The 20197-nt window shown below is 35.7% G+C and overlaps 1 protein-coding gene across 11 annotated transcripts in view; it reads left to right on the forward strand.

Moving 5' to 3' along the window:
• The window catches only part of ADGB (androglobin), a 174613-nt gene that overhangs the window by 10655 nt on the left and 143761 nt on the right, over window positions 1-20197 (forward strand). For 9 of the 11 annotated variants that reach the window (XR_010358818.1, XR_010358819.1, XR_010358817.1 and 6 more), the window contains exons 2-9: window positions 1993-2119; window positions 4685-4777; window positions 7030-7101; window positions 8342-8530; window positions 11145-11284; window positions 12950-13036; window positions 14579-14790; window positions 17941-18060. Coding sequence is in view for 3 of the 11 variants with exons in the window: in XM_064413644.1 (XP_064269714.1) it covers window positions 1993-2119; window positions 4685-4777; window positions 7030-7101; window positions 8342-8530; window positions 11145-11284; window positions 12950-13036; window positions 14579-14790; window positions 17941-18060 (1040 nt within the window). In the remaining 8 variants the exon portion in view is untranslated. Of the gene's footprint in view, window positions 1-1981; window positions 2120-4684; window positions 4778-7029; window positions 7102-8341; window positions 8531-11144; window positions 11285-12949; window positions 13037-14578; window positions 14791-17940; window positions 18061-20197 lie in introns of those variants that run through there. The other 2 variants (XR_010358824.1, XR_010358825.1) reach the window with 2 other exon arrangements.

Below are 20197 nucleotides of genomic sequence, written 5' to 3' on the forward strand. Positions count from 1 at the left end.
CAAAATACCTCAAATGTTGAATCTTTTGATACAGCCAGCACTTAGTTTTTCATTGTTCTTCATGCATGCGGTTAGCACAAATACAAAAGATTCTTTGAAACAACTGGAAATTATACAGAGAAACTGATAAATACCTCAAGGTTTTTCAATTGCTGGTAAAGTACTATTGAATACAGAATGAAGCATCATTTGAGTCTTCAAGAAAACACTGGAGAAAATATTATGCCATTAATATAAGATCAAACATAATAGAGTCAATTTACACATGACTGAGGTGACAAAGATGAAAAAATAAAGCTAACTATCACTCTACAGAATACATCTTTCTTCCAGTTAGAGAAGTAGAAGCTATGTTTGGGTGGGTTTTGCACAGCAGAAGGCACAGATGGTATTGAATTTTAACTGCTGTCTTCCATTAAGAGTTACTGGTAGCGTGGATGAATGTAGTTAATGTCTAGACAGTGAGAAATCTTTATTTTTACCCATGTCTTTGTCCTTACTATTGCTAACAACTAAAGTATTACGGAATTATAGAAAAACATTGAATGGTGAATCTGGGAGCCATTTAGTCACACTCCTACTTAAGAGTTTACATCAGGTTGCTTAGATCCTTGTCTGTTTGAGTTTAAAGTGTCTCCAAGCACTGCAGTTACCAAAATCCAAATCAGACTCCAGTCAGCTCCCTCAGTGCCTTTGCAGCTAGTCCCACGGAGCTGTGTGTCCAGCTGGCTTAAGTGCTGCCCAGCTCCTTCCTCTAGTGTGGGTAATGCTTCACTCCCACAGACTTTGTGAATAGACTCTTGGACTGGGGAGAGCCAAATTTGCCAACAAAACCCAAGACACAAAAAGACATTGAGTATCTTGGCCTTTCCCATGTTCTTTGTCACTAAGCTGTTCCTCACCCCACTGAGCAGCCAACATGCGCTTCCTTATCTGTCCTTTGCTGCCAATGTACTTATGGAAGCTTTTTTCCTTGTGCTTAACATCCTTTGATTATTTCTACTCCAGCTGAGCTTTTGCTTTTGAAGTTTCATTGCTCTACGCTTGAGCAATGCCTCTGTTCCCTCAAGTGACTTGTCCCTGCTTCCACCTTCTGGGTGATGTGGCTTAATAGGGTTTTCAGGTGTCATTTGCTAGACAACATTTTCCTCAGTCAGACTATTCATTTAAGTAGTCTGTGTTTGACTTTGGAACATAGTTACACATTTTGTTGCATTTATATATAGGAACAATGAATGAATATTCTAGGTAATTCAGTTTTTCAGCCCTTTGTATGCGCTGGAAAGATGAAGGTGCACTAGTGCTCCTTTATGGCTATGAACACATTGTGTATTAGTCTTGTGAAAATCCTTTCAGCCTCAGCAAAATTATTGCCAGGGTTGTGAAAACCCAAGAGAAAGTAGTGAGAGTGCTGGTAGCACAAGAGCCCTGAGAATGAAACTGCCTGGAGACAGCGCTGGCTGGTTTAGCAGCTCACAGATGCCTAGAAGTGGGAGTCCTTTTCCCCAGGGCATCTTGTATTCATGGCAAGCTCCTTCTGGTTATCTAAAGAAAATAAGATAGAAAAAATGGAAGAATGCCTTCAGATGGGTGAGAGTTGAACTGAGTGATGAATGCTAGGATTGGCGCAGGAGAAAATGAAGAACCATGTGGTTTGAAGCAGGGGAAGAGGGAAGAAAGTGTCCTCAAATTCTGTTTTTGTGCTTCACCTACACAATTTACTTCATCAGATGTATAAATGCAGTAAATATTTTGTTGGTTTATACCTAATAGCAACATCAAATGCTTTCTAAGGTAGGTTTGCTTATCTTAGTGACAAAAAGTTAACATAGTTAAAAACACTAATGTGGTGTCTACCACACACTAAAATTCCTATTACATTAAAAAAAGAATGTTTTATAAGATAAATTACTTTCTACTGCCCTTGTCCAATAATGCTGTTCATTTTGATTTATGTTATTGTGTGTTTTCTAAGCCATCTATGCTTTCCAGGGTAGCTGCTTCCAATGAGAAATGGAGAATTCCTTTTTGGCCAGAATGGAATGATGCAGATATCAATGCAGAAAAATGGGATGCTGGAAAAGCTGGAAAAGAAAAACTTGGAAAAGGTCAAATTTCAGTAAGTTGTGTAGCACATATTATTTTCACTTCATTTTTTGTGCTTGTATTTAATAGAGTATTTGTCAGAACTTGAAAATTATGCATTACTGATAAATATATTTATTTTCAACCATATGTTTTCAATCTGTTTAAATACTTCCCTACTAAACTACAGTAATAAACTAGAAACAATTGTGCATTGTTTATTTACTGCTTTTAGAATAAACTGTTAACATATTCATGTGCATTAATGTGGGTACATTAATGGTCTAAAAAAATTACAGCCCTCAAATCTATTTCATAGCATAACTAAAGCTGGGGATGTGGGAACAGCTGAACTGTTGTAGTATGTCAGGGCACTGACACACTACTGAGGGCACTGCAGTTTCTGTGGGTTCAAAAAGATATTTCTGGATTATTTTTTTCTTATCCTAAGGTTGACTATATTAAATTCCTGTGGGGCCAAAGTATTGTTTCCAGAGAAGGTATACATTCTGTACTGAAGACTGCCATTAACTTGTCAAGTAAATAATTTTCCTTTGTGTCCTTCTCCTGTTCCTTTACCACTTTTGGTGTCTTTGGGCTGTACTCAACATTTATCTAAGCACTAATTTGTCAGGTCTACCAGACATTATTATCATACATAAACTTCAAATTAACTGTATATGAAAACCTTTCTTCTATTTTAGCACAAGAGGTGTTCTGAATTGTTTAACAGACTCTTCAGCTCTTCAGCTATAAGCTGTGTGAAACATTGCTTCTTTTACATGTTTAAAGGAATTATATGCCAGTCACAGCAGATGAATTTACAGATCTAAAGTATTTTTTAACATGACCTCTTTTGATCCAAGTAGGTAGCCAGAATTCAACATCGTATAGGTTATTTCATTTGGAAGCAAAATTAGTACTGTCATCCAGAACCTTTTAGTACACTTGGAACATGAATATAAACAGTCCTATTTTCTTGTGTGGCCATAGAAGTCAACCTGAAGTGATCTCTTCCTGGTAACACTAAAAGTCTTTTACCAACCACCTGTACACAACGCCCTGTCTTAGAGCTGTGCACTGTGTTGCTGAGATTGCACATTTGACCTTGTCTTTGTCTTTTGTGCTCATTTCTTCCATGTCCTTCCTGTTGAACTTGTGGTTAAGGCTTCTGTCCTTAGAGTATGAACCCCTGAGACTTGGCGCTTGTCTCTTATAGCCACCTTAAATAAAAGATAAGTCAAAACTTGATTTTTTCAGCCTGGACCTATAATATTCTGCTCCAAAGCATTTTTTGCACTAGTAAGCTAAAGAAAGGTATCTTTCCTGGTGTGGGTTTGTTTTGGTTTTTTTTTTTTGGGGGGAGGGGGGGGGCTTACTTTGCATAGTGTCATGTCATTCCCATCTGCCTCCTTTCTCTGGTTTATCTAGTGTTTAAGAGCTAAACTTTGCTGTTATGCCATGAAGTTGGATGTCTCTGAAAACAGAATATAAACACTGTTAATACAGTTTTGTATGATCCAGGCTCCAAGGAAGTCTTTAAGCTTTCAGAAAAAATTAAAAAAAAGAGGAAAGTATTCCTAAAACATTCCTTCCCTCCCCTCCTCCCCAGCCTCTCTTTTTTCCTTCAGGTACTGAAATAGGTTGTTGCAGATTATTATGGTGAAGGAGCTTACACAATGAAAAACAAAACACATAAAAAATCTGAAGGAAAGGTTATTGGGGGGGTCTTTGTGTTTGGTTTTTATGCTTTTGTGTTGTACTTTGTTTTTTCTTCCTTTAATCATTAAGGATTCAGAGTGTCATAGATTTTTGTTCCTGGCAACCTTTTCTCTGGTCTGTAGAAGACAGAGTGCATCATAGACTGTGAAACACTCACAAATATATAATATGCCTAAAAGCTGTTGAAAATCCAGGCACAAATAAAAGGCATTATCCCTGTAACTGAATAGCTTCTCAGTCAGCACAACCGGAGGCGTGTCCTCATGGCACAATGTGCCAGTAAGTAAACAGGCGCTATATATCCCAACGCCTTCTGTGCACGTGGAGGATAAGCATCACTTAAAAATGCAAGTTTGAAAACTGTATGAGCCTCTCTTTTTAATGAGCTAACTCATGCTGTATAATTATAGCTCTCTTTGGTTTCTATAGCAGTGCTAAATGCATGGAACATGAGTTTTCCATTTCTTAATAGTCACTTCAGATATTTACTTTCAGTCTTCAACTTAAAAGCTATAGAAATAACTGAGTTAGAAAAAGTACATAGGAATAACTTGGTAGAATAGTAACAGACTTAAAAATTTAAGCTTTTTTGGAGATCTTTCTGACAGAGGAAAAGAAAAATAATCCTTTCATATGGACGTCTTAGAAAGTGCAGACCGTATAAACTTCTCTGAATACTGGGGGTGGCATTTGTGCTGCATCTCCACCTTGGGCTTTGGGCTCTTTTTGTTTATGTATGTACTATTAATTCTTTTTTATGCTATTTTGCTCCTTAAGTGAATTATCCTGTGAACAATATATTATTTTAATCTCATGAAAGATACAATACTGTAATTATTAAATATGGCCCATTTTTGTTCATGCATTTTTTGTGTAGCCTGGATTTGATGATCCTGAAGGGAAAATAAGGTTGCCAGCATCCTTAAAAGTGCATTCATGGAAACGTCCACAAGAGTTTTTAACAAAAGAGGTAAGAAACAAGCAAGGTCATGATGAAAAAATGTTAATTGCCTAGCTTGTGAAAAGTAGAGTGAGATTAGCAGAGGAAGTTAGTTCAACAGTAAAAGCCACTTGACCATGCAGTGGGTCCTGTCCTGGACACCGGTGTACACTGGGCTCAGTGACACGTGTGACAGCTCACGTGTGCTGCTCGCACGGCTGGGCCCTGGGGCTGGAAACCCTGAACTCACACAGGGTGAGCTCACACAGCTGATGGTGATGGAGGAGCCTGCAGGCAGCTCCTGCTCCTTACTGGCAAATACATCACCTGCATCTCCTTGACTTTATGTAACCACAGTGACAAGTTCTTCAACATCCTTTCACTTTACTGCAGAAATTGTGAGCAGAATTGTTTTGTTGTAAGAATATCCTTTCATAGCTCAAATTGTATCATAGGTCAGCAAAACCACAATGGATGGCATCTGCACAGAATGCTGCATAGACGAATCAGAGGCCTGCTTGGTGCCACACAACACAGGTTTCTCAGTGTCTAAAAGGACATAAGATTAGCTATCTACTAATCCCATTATTTGCAGATAGCTGTAATAATAGCATTCTCAGTGATACTATACAGAATCTGAGATTTAATTATTAATTAAATTTATTTATGGGATTAGACCACCATGGACCAGCACTTGCTGGTGCAAAACATCATGGTTATGTATCCTCCCTCATCTGCTCCACTTTTTGACACCCATGTTCATTTGGAAGACAACTGGGCAGAGAGATATCTTTCTATTTTTATAGATGCCTTCTATTTCTTTATTCTCACTTAAGAATTACTGTCATGGCAGAAAAATGTCTGTGTGTTCCACCTGAGCATGTGTCTGAAGTATTTGTATTTGTCATGAAACCATGAACTAACTTTACCAGAACTGCATTACTTTTTTTCACTTCAACTATCATATTTTTCTGGGCTACACAGAGTACATGTCTTTGACAGTACTTTTCTGCAAGGTAACCATAACATTTTAAAATTGTGCATAGCTGTTAATCAGTTTAATTTTAAAATTAATTGCTGAGAAAATAGCCTCTCATTTCAAAGGTTAGTGTTCTCCACTACTGTTACTAATCTAAGGGTTTATGTGATTTACTTCAGATGAAGTATTGAAGTTTTAAAGCACTTGGACCACCTTTCCAACTTTTTCAGGCATGTCAGTTTTGCTTTTGTCAGCTTGTCAGTTCCATTTGTTATTAACTAGACACTAAACAGATCTAAGTTTAATTTTTAATGTAGGGAGAGGGAGAGGTCAGAGGAGTAATTGACAAGACCAAAAGATTGGATAGGTAACACTGCCAAAATGCATAAACTGAGTGGAGGTATCTGAAAGATGAGGGCAAGAGAGCTGGCAGCCCAGAAAGTCATGGAAATGTGTATCTGTATTAAAAATAGCTTTTAAAAATCTGTCTCTGGAGTACTATGAAGAAAACATTTGTTTTCTTTAGGACCTGATTAAAACTTTGCTGCTGCTTTTGGTCCAATATATTTTGAATCAACAAGCAATAATTACCAGAGATTTTATATAAAAATTAATGTAAATGTCAAGCAATGAAAGGCTATTAAGAATTATTTGTTACCTGATATATGTTTGACTATAAAAGAAAGCATAAACAAGCCTATTTAGTGTGGTAAGCAAAGAATCAAGCAACGAACACCAATATGTGATGAGAGGCACAGATGCATTTAGTTCAATAAACTGCAATCCCAGTTTGTTATCACTAAACTGCTTACAAAAAGGAAATGGGCTGTACAAGAAGAAAATAGTAATGAACACAATGTAATGCAGCCAAATATTTGATAAGGTCACTGTTCAGACAATACCACTATCTCACTGACCATGAGCAAATAAATCCCTGTGAACCCTGGTGGGTGGCTAAGAGAATCTCAAAGTATGAGACAGTGTTATGATCATGATTTAAATGCAGAAAATATCTTAAGAAATTAAGGGCATCTCAATTTACTTATGTGACTATTCAATTTGATACTCTTTAAATCTCCTGGTAAAAATAATAATTTTTTTTTTTTAAATCTGAACCTACATTTTAAGAAAATTCTATAAAGAAATACCAAACCATCTACAAGATCACTTCCAATTTTCAAGTGTGTAATGAAAGTTTGCCAGATGTCCAACATTTGCATGTTCGCTGCAGTTAAATGCAAATATTATTTTAATTTTCTACAGATAATTTAGTTATGGACCTAACTAATTTACTTTCTACTAGGTTCCTGTGATAGTCCGAAATGAAACCTCATTTGACCTTGTTTCAGCAAATGAGCACATATTTTGTTGTGAGGTAGGTGGAAATACATTAATGTCCCTTTAAAAAGATTATTTCCTTTTTATCTTTTTTTGACTTTTTGAATTTCACTCCAAGTTCCTATGGAGAAGAAATATGTTGTGAAAAATTTTTTAAGTTGAAAATGAATGAAGGGGTTAAAGTCGCAAGAAATTATCTAGATTATTGTAATTAGTGTTTATCATTTTTAGAATTTGAAAAATCAATGATGGTAACAGGTTTTCCAGCTGGATAATAGTGCCTAAAGAAAAGAGTAAATAAAGGCTTTGTTAGAAAGGATTTATATTCTTTATTCAAACATTCTGGAAGTCCTAGTGGGCCTGCAAATATCCCTGTGTGTGCAAATGTCTGTGATCCAGACAGTCATTTCTGTCTCTCCAGAGCTGAATAAAGATTTACTGAATTTCTGCAGGTCATGGGAAAATGTAAACCAGATGGAACCAAGGCATCCGAGTGCCTTACTGAATGTAATATTATGTAATAATTTCTATTTCATTCAGTATGTCAATGCAAATTCAAAATTCAGCACCAGAGATATAAAGGGGAAAACACCAGAAGACGGGTCATGTCAATTTTTAAGTCTAAGAAAACACTAATTTACTTTAGGACAAGTTTCTTAGAATGTCCATAGAACCACTAATTAATTTTAGGGCAAGGTTCTTGTAGTAAAAGCTTTTTTTCATTCCAGTATGTATAAATCCTTGTAACAGTTTGGTAATACATATGAAAGTATGGCATATATCATAAATCTGCATATTATAAAAACACATGCATAAAACATGATTAGTTAAAGCTCTGATCTTAAGAATTAAAGATTTCTAAGTACATTTAATAATATAGGATTTTCTTTGCTGAGTACAAATAATGACTATTCAAGGCAATATTGACTTTTAGCAGCTTGTTTTTAAAAAGCAATTAAGTGACAACTCACAAGTCCTGTAACATAATTTATTTTAAGATCATATTTCTTTGTCTTTGTTAAATGATGAATACCTTTATTCATCCTGTGCCTTTACTTACTTTCATGAAGCCTAATGTTATTGTAGATAGGTATTGTAATGATTTTAAGAGAAGTTGTAACTGCAAAATTAATTTTTCCATTAAACCATAGCTATATTTTTATGTCACTTTCTTATGTACAACAGGATCTGGTTTATTCTTTGATCATTATAACTTGATTTTTTTTTCAAAATGTGTTACTTGAAATATTTTTTTTTCTATTTTTCTCTTGTTTTAGCTGATGAGATGGATTGTAAGTGAAATCTATGCTGTCTGGAGAATATATAATGAAAATTCCTTAAATAGTGAAACACCCACACTTGTTTGGAAACCTTGGGAACACATTTATGCCTTATGTAAAGGTACCAAGGAACATGTACCACTGTACAATAAATTTGGGAAATATGTATTGAAACTTTATTGGATGGTGAGTATTTTCCTCCAACAATATAAAAATATGATGCAGCTAGCATGGCAAATTTTAATGGTTACTGGACATAAATTTTATTATTGAAAGTACAGAGATTTTTAGGAGTAGAAAAACTGACAAATTGTTGATTTGAATGCTTATTAATTAAAATGCCTCTTACAGTTCATGTGGTTTTTGTGCAACTTGTGACCTGATAAAAGTATTATTACTTGTAAAGGCAATATTTTATTTTTGTAGTTTTGGAGGTTTGATGCAAATGCTTGGTAGAGTCAGATGTGTGGCTCACACCTCTGGTGTATTAGGCAAAATTTTTGTTTTAATATTTAAGTAATTCACTTGGCTGACTTTAAAGTGCTATTTGTCTCTAAGTGTATTAAAGATAGTTAGATGCTTCCAGTGTGAGGACCATTTTCTGAAGAGGTACTGGTAAAACTAAAACATCACAAGGATTTCTAAAGATAATTTCTTAATACATTGGGTGGTCAACAGGGAACACTTAACTGCATATTGAACCTCATTTTAATAAAGAAATAGTAACATATAAAAGAACTGACATCTAAAAGTTATCTATGTTGTTGGAGTTATTTCAGTTACATTTGCCATCTGAAAAAAAGGAAATGTCACAGCATGATAAGACCTGTAACTAACCCTACTAAACTTCCAGTTGCCCAAAGTTGAAAATATTTTTGAGACAGTCAGTTGGAAACAAAAACTTGAAAGTGACTTTTGCTGTAAGGGGAACACTTATCTGATTTTCATGCCTGTTTTTCCTCACCCCTTACTACTGCCTTCGCTTGTGGAATAACTTATATTCATATGGAAATGAGTTGCATGAGTTTGAGAAGGCATAAATTGTGTTGTCCAAGTTCCTCAGTAGAGGACATTATTCTGTGTGTGAATTTAATGCTGCAGATATTATGAAGTGGTGTGGTAAAATACTACATTTTAAAGTGTATCCAAGAGGTACCTGTGTTTCATTTTCTTTGTCACTTTTTTCACTTTTTGTTACACTCTTTGTCTTTTTATTTTTTTGGGGGTGGGCGCTGTGTGTTTATATAATTTTTTTTTCCTCTGGGTATACAGCTGTGTTTTACAGAAAGAAAAACAGGAAAAAAAGAGGGTCACCTGTTGGAAGAATAAACAAATTGTACAAACAAGGAAAGACAAATATCAGAAGAGATAGAGGAGAAAGACATTTTATAGGAGAAAGTAGAAAATTAAATGAAAAAGAGGGCAAAAGATGGAAGAATAATGAACTGATTTCACTAATGGTCTGCATTGAGTCTTGAAGGAATTGTTGTGCATGTCATCAAACCTGTGGAAAATATTTTTTTCACAATTGACACAATATATAAATTCTATCCCACATTCTACTTTCACTTTATATTCCTGAGGTTTATTGAACTTGTTCCTGTAGTTATTTTTTCACACTTTTTTCCATCTGTAGACCTGCCCCACTTTTTTTTTTTTTGTTTATTTTCCTTTACTTATCAACTTGTTCTGTTCTCCCTAGTAAACTTCAGCAATTATTGGAAGAGGAGATGAATATGTGATCATATCCCTGACTAGGTCCTTTTCAAACTAGGGAAGTTTAAATATTTTGTTTTGGTTGTCACAAAATGGTTCTTATCCTAAAAAATATTAACTTCTTTTATGCTTTTTTAATATCTTTGACCTCTGGCCTAAATTTGTTTTCTCCTTAGACCTATAGAATTCATAGCATTAATCAGCTGTCATTTCAGCTTGAATCCATAGTTTAGTTACAAGCAGAGAATAATAGTTTTGCATTCTCTGATAACACATAGTGAACACTTTAGTGATTTGGTCATTCTTTATTTTGTGGGTGAATTAACAGAAGTACTCACTACTGACCCACCTATTTTCTATTGTATCTTTATCACTAGGACAGAGAGTTTTATTTGCAGAATGGTAGACAAGATTATTTTGTGGAATATTAGCTCAGTTTACTAATGGAGTATCTGGTATTGGAGATATCAGTACTTTGCTGTACCTGTTTGTTTCTTATCCTGGAAATACAGATTTTTTAATATGTCTTTTTTTTTTTTACATTTGATAATTTTGTGTTGTTTAGTATAGCATTTTATAAAATACTGTTGTAATGCTTTACAGGTGACTAACTGCAGTCAATATCGCCAGGTAGTTTTTGGGAAGTAAGGGGAACTGCTTACATCAAAAGTATTTTCAAGACTTATACCTAAAGAGCCATTAAAAAAGCTGCTATCTTAGTTAAGCCTTTTTTTTTTAATCATTAGTGTTTCTCAGGCATCTGTCATGGCAACTGAAGAAACAGTACTGAATGCATGCACATGATGTACTACACATATGAGATGAAATATATTTGGAAATAGCAACAATTAGATTAATCTCTGGAACAAATAAGTCAAAGCAGTAATAAAATGCTATGAATGCTGTTTCCATGTTTCTCATAAATTATGTGAGAACTTTTTTTAAAGCCATCTGTGATGTAAATCAAGTTACAGTAGAATTGGGTTCTTGGGAAAGCATTACAATTTCTCTTGCATACTTTTCACTTGCCAGCCCACAAACTAATTTTTGTTCTTTCTGCTTTCGTCCCATTCCCCTGTCACAGGGGTGTTGGAGAAAAATCATTGTGGATGACACTATGCCATTCAGTGAAGAGGAAAATTTGTTATTACCAGCTACAACCTGCAAAAATGAACTTTGGCCAATGTTGCTGTCCAAAGCTATAATTAAGTTGGCAAATACTAGGTATGTTTTGTCATCTCACTTTTGGTTTGTTTTGTGAAGTCACGTGGTAACAACAAAAAGTTGATTTAGTATACATAGGAAATATATTTTGCTAAATTTTTTAATGGCAGTTATACACTTCCAAAAGCTGACACTGTAAATCAGTAAAACAAAATCCTCTATAGATATAGAAGGCACAGTAAATTTTTGTGTTTGTAAATTTATTCACAGAAAACTTACAAAGAAACTGGAGTACTCTCATTATTTCCTTCATTTGTTTGACATTATTCCTGAAAACTTCGCATGTGGCTTTCTGCCAAACAGAAGTATCTGTGAACTGTTAATGAAATTGTTATTGTGAACCTTGACCAGTATTGACTCAAACAATATTGAAAGTTTTGTGAGCTTCTTTTGATACCTTTGCTACAATTGTGCTGTTTTGTACAGTGATCTACTTCCCTGCAACTGACTGGAAAAGTAGAAGGTGGACTATGATGTAGTAATTGACAGTTATGGCTACAGGTTCCTATGAAATGAGGAGTGGACACCAAGAGTTTAAATGAATAAGTTTGAGAAAATAATTCAAAACACAATATGGGTAGTGAAGCTTCCCTGTTCTTGTTATATCAAGTTATGTTTTATTTTAGGGTAACCTACATCTGGGGAATAACATACAGTGACTCCATGATTCAGAGGCTGAACAAATGCTTTATTAAGCTACACTATATTATGCCATAGTATACTAATACTCTGTACTATACTATACTAAACTATACTAAAGAAAAACCCATGACCCTTTCCGACAGTCACAACACAGCTTTGACCTAATTGGTCAATCAATCGAAACAACCATCACCAGAGTCCAATTAACAAATCACTTTTGGTAAACAATCTCCATAACACATTCCACATGTGCCAAACAACTGGTGCAGCAAATAGAGATAAGAATTGTTTTCTCTTCTTTCTCTGAGCTTTCTCACTGCCTTCTCCGGGAAAAATCCTGGGGAAGTTGTGCCTGCTTCTCTCTGTGAAGAGAGCTGTGGCCACAATGTTTGTCAGAAGAGTAATGTAAAGTATGTTGACACAGGCTAAGGAGTTGCTGAGAGATGCTTGTCAGGAAATTGTTTGCAGGAATGTGATTGACGTACTGCATTTCTCCAGAGCATAAGGGTTAGACATACAACTACTGGCATCTTTGGCCTTGGTCCTCTCAGGAAGCCTCTCCAGAGAGTAGCAGAGTGTCAGTTTGAAACTGAACTTTGCTAGAGTGGAAGTCAACCAGCTTGTTCAGAATAACCTGGGAGCTAGAGAAGCTGCTTAGGAAATGGAAGATGTAGAATCATAACCCTGTTTTAGCACAAGGGGTTTCAAACCCACATCTCCAACCCTGCAACTGTGTGCAAGTATACATAGTATGCTTGCTAACAAAGGTGAAAAAAAATGCCATTGTACTAGGGGGAGCACTAAAATAATGGACCTGATGCGAAGGCATGGACTTTGTAAGAGGTTAGTCAGCAGTGGTTTGGAAAGCTCCTAAAATTGCAAGTAATGACTTGTTTTTCATCAAACTAATCTGTGTATGATCTTATTCTTTATTATATGGTCTTATTACAGAAAGCAATGTAGACTACAGAGTTTACTGTAGTTGGTAACATTATAATTGCAAAAAGTCTGCTTTTCTTATAGTATACATGAAAGTGGAAAAAGAGAGATGGAGGAATTTACAGTTCTTCAAACACTGACTGGATGGATACCAGAAATTATTCCTCTTCAGTAAGTTCTTTAGTCAAACAATTTATGTGTCAGTTATTTAATATTTAATTCTATAAGGTATTATGAAAAATAAAGCTGAGCCCTAAAAGTCCTTCACCATCAATTCTGGAAAGTCGGTGGTTTATAGTTCTGGCACTTGGGTAATGTACCTTTGAAAAATGCAATTTTATTGTGTTTTTCTTTGTAAGTCATACATTTTCTTGTAAAGCTATTTATCATGCTGATGTCTATTCTTTATAAAATTAATTTAACTAATATTAAACAGCATGAGGAAAACAAGGTTAGAGAAATCGGTTTCATTTAGTATGCAGTTATAAAATGTCTGCTGATAATAACAATTTTATATCTGATTATACCATAGAAAGTGTATGTCATGAATTTGGAAGTAATCAGTGTCAGCCTGTATGGTATTTCCACCTTTAAAAAGTAACAGTTGGCAGACTTCTAGTTTCAACCAAAATGTTTCCTACCTACAATAACATTTTTCTTGTTTCCTATGTGTTTTATATAAATTTGTATTTTTAAAGAAAGATATTCTGATTTTTCAGCTTGATACTCTTCTTACGAAATTAATTACCCAGATACACTTACTAAATATTTAGACTTTTTCTTGTGAGTTACACCTTTTTGCCTTTTGAGATATACATTCAAATGAATATCTAGATAACGAGTGCTTATGGTTTATATATAATTTACTTAGATATAATTGTTTATTTATAACCATATTTCTCCAATAAATAATTCCAGTCAACGAATATTTTATTCCATTTTTCAGTAATTTTTATGTCTCAAGCGATGCTTGCAATTTAAAGTTTTGATAAATTTGTGTCCTACAGTAGTGTGTATGTAGTTAATTGACTTAAAAATCTAACTAGCCTAAATTTCTTTCTATAGACAGTTTTACAACTTCAACAGCAAAAAACAATATTCACTTACTACAAATACATTATATAATAGAATATGAGAATGTGAATTCTACAGAGTCTTTGGAATAGTAGTATAAGATGACTTTAGCTAATTTTACAATCACTTATTTTATTTTAAAAAAATTGAATGCAGTTACTTTGCATGAAACTCATTTGTGACCCTGTTTGAGATTATTTCTGGAATCACTGAGTTTTTGTGGAAAATCAACATGACTGCAACTGTTACATGATATCAAAAACTTTCCAGTTTGGAAGTACATTTGAGAAACTTTTTAATATACAGAGCTAGAATCACAGCTCACAGTTATATGGTGTAGTAGTAAAGTAGTCTGCAAGTTTCTCTTCCACAACTTGTAACTACTAAAAATCTTGACAAAGGATGCTTTATTTGCATGCATCTCTAACCACCATCTCTTTTTTTATGCATCTTTCCATAAGCTGTCTCAACAAATATTTCTGATACAGAAGGTGTTGTATCTACTAAAATAACCCAGCAGCATTTTTTAGATTTGGAGTATCAGTTGTGGTATTGTGCTGTCTAAATGAAAATCACACTTTCTTATCTTATTGGAAATATCCTTACCATTGACATATACGTTTGTGTTTTCTCTTAAAGGCCTGAATACTTGGACAAAGTTTGGGACTTTTTGAAAGAGATTGTGCCAGAATTCAAGTTGCCAGAGAAGGCAGCTCCAGAACTTGAGGTTACTCAGGATGATACAAAAACTGAAGAGACCAGAGACTCAGAGTTAAGAAGTGAACTTTCATCTGTGAGTAAGCTGCCAGATTCAGCTGAGAGGGCAGACACAGCCAATAACATTAGCAAAGGTCTGTAATTTTACATAGTCTAATCTTTGTAGGCCAAGCTTAAATAAGGTTAACATCGTCTCTGTTTCAAATAAGTATATTTTGCATATACTGCCACATACAACTCTTTGGGTTTGTTGTTTCACCAAACATGTTGCAATGATGTATATTCAAATACTTTTGTTTTAGCTATAGGTCTCATGAGAAGCAGTAGTATTCTTTTATTTTATAAAAATAGCTTCACTTTCTGGCAGAGATTTTTTCAGCTCCATGTCACAGTCCTTTCTCTAAAGTCTGGTTCCTTGCAGAGGGATACCAATCAGAGAGGTTGCAGTTTCTCCAAAGGCAACACTGCTCTGATCATCAATTAATTATACATTTCATAATGGGTGTTGTAAAGTGTCATTATCTACAGAGTTATGACAATATATTCTAACATCTACCTGCATTTTTATTTATTGCAACTTTTATTTTATGCTGTTATGTATAGGCAATAATTTTCTTTAAGAGCTGCGAATCCTATTTACATTTAAATTTAAAAAAATAGATTTATAAACTAGTTTGTTCAGTATATTATTCTTTTTTTTTTTTTTTATTTGAGACTGAGTTTTCTTAGTTGCTGTTTTTAACTTGAAGGCATGAGTGCAATTTCACGACACTTCTCATGCCTTTGGAGACTACAAATCACATGTTAAAATTTCTGTATCTTCCTAGATTTTCAGAAAAATCTCTGACGTCCTCGCTTTGAATCCCAAATACTATGTCCAAATGTCTAAAGTGTTATAAAAGTCTTAGAAGTTACCTGACTGAGATAGTAGTCTATCTTCTTAGGAAATCCTGCTATCATTTTGACTCAGCCATCAGTGTAGTAGATATTTCAGAGTTTGGAATGGACATGTCACTGGGAGCAGCACTGTTGTTCATCCAACAGAATGCTGTCATTTTTTTTCCCCTGAAAACTAAGTAAATATAATCCTGCCTATGACTTAAAAATTCATTAATAAATCAGGGAACTATTGTGTCCAATACAGCTCGGTAATCTCCAGCTCTGAGGCTAAAAGCTTTGTTGAGATATTCTGTTGGTGTTTGAGATTAATGTTTGGATGACACAAAGCCATCCATGTCACCATGAGAGATAAGGGACCTGAGGGTCCTGGTGGGCAACAAGCTGCCCCTAAGTCAGCAGTGTGCCCTGGGGTCAAGAAGGCCAATGATACATTAGGAAGAGCATTGCAATCCAGGTTGAGGGAGCTGATCCTGCCCCTTTACTCAGCCTGCATCTGGAATGTCCAATTCTGGGGTCTTCAGCACATTACAGATATGGAGCTACTGAGTGAGTCCAGCAGAGAGGGCAATGAAGATGATTGGGAGACTGGAACATCTCCAACAAGGCAAGGCTGGGGAAGCTGGACCTGTTCAGCTTTATGAGAGACAGCTGAGAGGGGTTCTCATCAACATATATCTAAAAGTATCTAAAAGATGGGTTCCAAGAAGACGAAACCAGGCTCTGCTCCATGGTGCTGAACAAAATGAAGAGAGGCAATAGGTGGAAACTAGTGCACAAGAAGCTCCACCTGAACATGAGGAAGAGCTTCTTTACTGTGTGAGTGACTGAGCAGTGGAACACATTGCCCGGAGAGGTTGTAGATTTTCCCTCACTTGCAATGGCTTTAAACTGAAGATATTCAAGAACTGTCTGTATGCAATCCTGTGCCATGTGCCCTAGTATGACCCTGGTGGAGCAGGGAGGTTAGACCAGATGACCCACTGTGATCCTTTTCAAGCTGAAGCATTCTGTGACTCTGTGAAACTGTATTGTGCAGTTGACAAAAAAGGAAAGGAGGAGTACCATCCAAAAGGACTTGGACAAGCTTGAGAATTGGACCTATGAGAATCTAATGAGGTTCAGAAAGTCCAAGTGGAAGGCACTACACCTGGATTGAGACAATTTGAGGCATGAGTGCAGACTGGAAGAAGAACTGAGGGCAGCCCTGTGGAGAAGGACATGGGGGATCTGGTGGATGAGAGGCAGTACATGAGCCAACAGTGCATGCTCACAGCCCAGAAAGACAGTTGTACCCTAGGCTGCATCCAAGGCAGTGTGGCCAGCATGGTGAGGAAGGTGAGTCTCCCCCTCTACTCTGCTCTTATGAGACCCAAACCTGGAGTGCAGCATCCAGTTCTGGGGTCCCAGCAAAAGCAAGACATGGACCTGTTGGAACGAGTCCACTAAGATGATTAGAGGGCTGGAGAACCTTTCCTATGAAGGCAGTCAGAGAGCTGGGATTGTTCAGCCTAGAGAAGAGAAGGCTTCGGGGAGAGCACCTTAGAGCACCTTCCATTACTTACAGGGGGCCTACCAGAGAACTGGAGCGGGACTTTTTACAAGGGCATGCAGTGATAGAACAAGAGTGAATAGCTTAAAACTTACAAAGAGCAGGTTTACATTGAGTATTAGAAAGAAATTCTTTCTGACAATAATGAGCTCCTGATGCAGATTTCCCAAAAAAGTCCTGGTTGCCCAATTTGTGGAAGAGGTCAAGGCCAGGATGGGGCTTTGAGCAACCTGCTTTAATGGAAGGTCTCCCTGACCACAGCAGGGGGGTTGGAACTAGATGATCTTTAAGGTCCTTTCCAACCCAAGCCATTCCATGAGTCTATGATTTTTTTTTTTTAATGCATTTAAAAAGTCTTTTCCTGTAGTCCAAGTTCTAAGACTTCAAAGAATGTTTGTTCTGTGGGAGACTTTCTACTTCCATGTCCATTGGGAATCTATGCATTGTCTATATGAATTGTTTTTTGTAATTACTGATGCATGAGAGCAAGGACATGGAGAACATATTTGGCACAGTGCCAGAAATACAATGATTTCTTACATTGTAGTAAGGACATAAAAGTTGTGCAATAACTAAAAGGTGGGCCCAAACCTTTCTGTCTCCTTCTCAGTAAATCTTCATTTACGTCTTAAGGACTACTTTTTATTTTTATTTATTTTAATTAAATTACATTAGTTTTTTATTGTATCTCAACTCTTGACTTTAAAGAGTTTGTGGTTGATTGTTTTTAAAATTTATCTAAAATCTTATTAAAGTATTTGCATTGTATGACATTTGATGACTGAAAGATTTTTTCTGAGAAAGAAAAATATTTAATCTTTATTTTGCTTAATAGAAAAAGCAGAGCAGAAAAAAGTAGCAAAGAAAAAAAAAGGAGAGAAAGAAAAAGGCAAGGTAGCAGTTCAGTCTCCAGGAAAGTTGGCAAAAGCACAAGGCCTTCAGGACTTAACTGAAAGTAAGTCCTATTATTTTGAAGCTAAAAATACAGACAGGAGTTATATGTAAAGCAAAAGGCTTTGCTTTAATTTTGTTTTGAACTTAGCTGGGGGAGGTTGTATTTACTTTTTTTTTTTCTTTAAATTGTAGTTATTTATAGCTCGCATTACACACTGAAGTAATTCTAAACTAATCTGCAACATAGATTAAAAACAGTATATTACAGTACTTTGTTTTAGTGGCAAACTGTTTTACAGTTGTTCTGTGTTTAAAAAACAGCAATCCCTTTTTTGTAATTTATTTGTTCAATATCCACTTTATACACAAAATTGCAATTGGAAAAAGCAGGAACACTTCGTTTTCTAAGGGCAGGGGACCTGGGACAGGAGGAAGAAATATGTGTTAGAATTCACTCCATAATGTAAATCTAATTTTTTTTTTAAATCTTTGTCCAGGAAATACATAGTGGTGAATTTGATTCCTGTATTGATATATTAATAAGAGCATAAAAATTAAGTAAATTCCTGCTTTGTGCATTTATATTTAATGTGTAAAACAAGCAAACAAAAACAATTTTAAACTACAGCAAACCAAGATTGTAGTTTGTCATCAGCAAATATATTTGTTTAAATTCCTATCTTACATGCCACTAAATGAGTTAAACAGCAGTAAATTTTAAAATATATTGCAGGAATGTAGTTTGCTTTAGCGTAGCAGGTGTGGAATAGGAAATGAGGTGTTTCATGTGAATATAAGTAAAGTGACTAACTAGTACTCAAGCATGTGATGGAGAAAAGAAAGCAAAAGGGAAGCAAAAGGCTCCAACATATGTATTCTAGAAAGTGTGTGAAATGAGTGGAAGAGCATTTAAAGAAAGAGGCAGTGCTTCCATGTAAAAGTGACATGATATTTAGATCTTTATCCTGCTGCTTAAAGCACAGTTTATGCTTTTTTCTGAAAGCCAAATAGTGTCCTGTGAAGAGGTTATTTAGAAAGATTATTAATTCAGGTCTCAAGTACACTGATCAGAGAACTCTTATCCTAAGTTTGAACCAAAAAAGACTTTTGGAGAAGAGGAAGAGGTAGGTATCTCTATATTAACAGAGAAAATTTAAAATTATTAGACTGAAAAGAATAAAAAAGGAGTTGAAGTTTGAAATAATACTGAATTATGAGCCATTTTTGTTGTGAAAGTGTAGCCAAAAGAGGGAAACCTACAGGCTTTATGCGACACATGGTCTGCAGAGTGGCCCAGAACAGTAGAACCATTGTTGTGCATAAAATAACATCTGAAACTGGGTCTTGATTAAAAGTCAGACTCCAGAGGCAGTAGCTGTAAAAAGTTCCTGAATTGTTCTGCTAGAATTTTGTAACAGTGACTTTACTTAATGCAGCAATATTTTTTATTTTCTTTTTTTTTTAAATTTTAATTGACTTGAAAACTTTCATTCCCAGCATGATAAAAGTGCTTACTTCCCTGCTGCAAGCTTTCACTCTACCTGTTGATTGTTGACTTCAAGGAAATTTTTCTTCTTTGTGATTAATATGGATTGTTTCTGAAGAGATATTCAACTACTCCAGATATTTATATTTGACTTTTAAAATGGCAAAACCTTCTGTATTCATTGCATTGTATACTCATGACCTTGTTATTCATGGCACGTTGAAGGACCAGTTACTTCTAAATACTTGGAAACTTCTGTTACAGGCTCTTGCTTTTGTGTGGACTATAATGTTGTGGTGAATTGATGCTGTCTGGCAGCTAAGCCATCACCCATTCACCTGGTCACTCCCCACAGTGGGATGGGGCAGAGAATGAGGACTGAGCCCTTTGCCCACCCCCAGTGTTCTTGCTGGGGTGGTGTAGTGAGAAACTGATTCCTTGGTGTGCGAGCTCAGCTCAGCAGTCACTGACAAACTGGTGTGTTATGCCAGTGTTTTGGTCACATATCTAGAACAGCTGGGATAGGGCTGCCCTGATGAAAGCTCCATCCCAGCAAGATCCAAAACAAACATATGCAGTCCTGAACCACTTGCACAGTCAGACCAATGCCTGCGGCACCCCACAAACACAGTATGAGTAGCAGGATCATTGAAGCATTGAACTTGTTTCTCTATGTATCCAGTTGTGTGGATCCAGCTGAATAACAAGCCCT

This window comes from Passer domesticus, chromosome 3, assembly GCF_036417665.1.
Source record: "Passer domesticus isolate bPasDom1 chromosome 3, bPasDom1.hap1, whole genome shotgun sequence".
NCBI lineage: Eukaryota > Metazoa > Chordata > Aves > Passeriformes > Passeridae > Passer > Passer domesticus.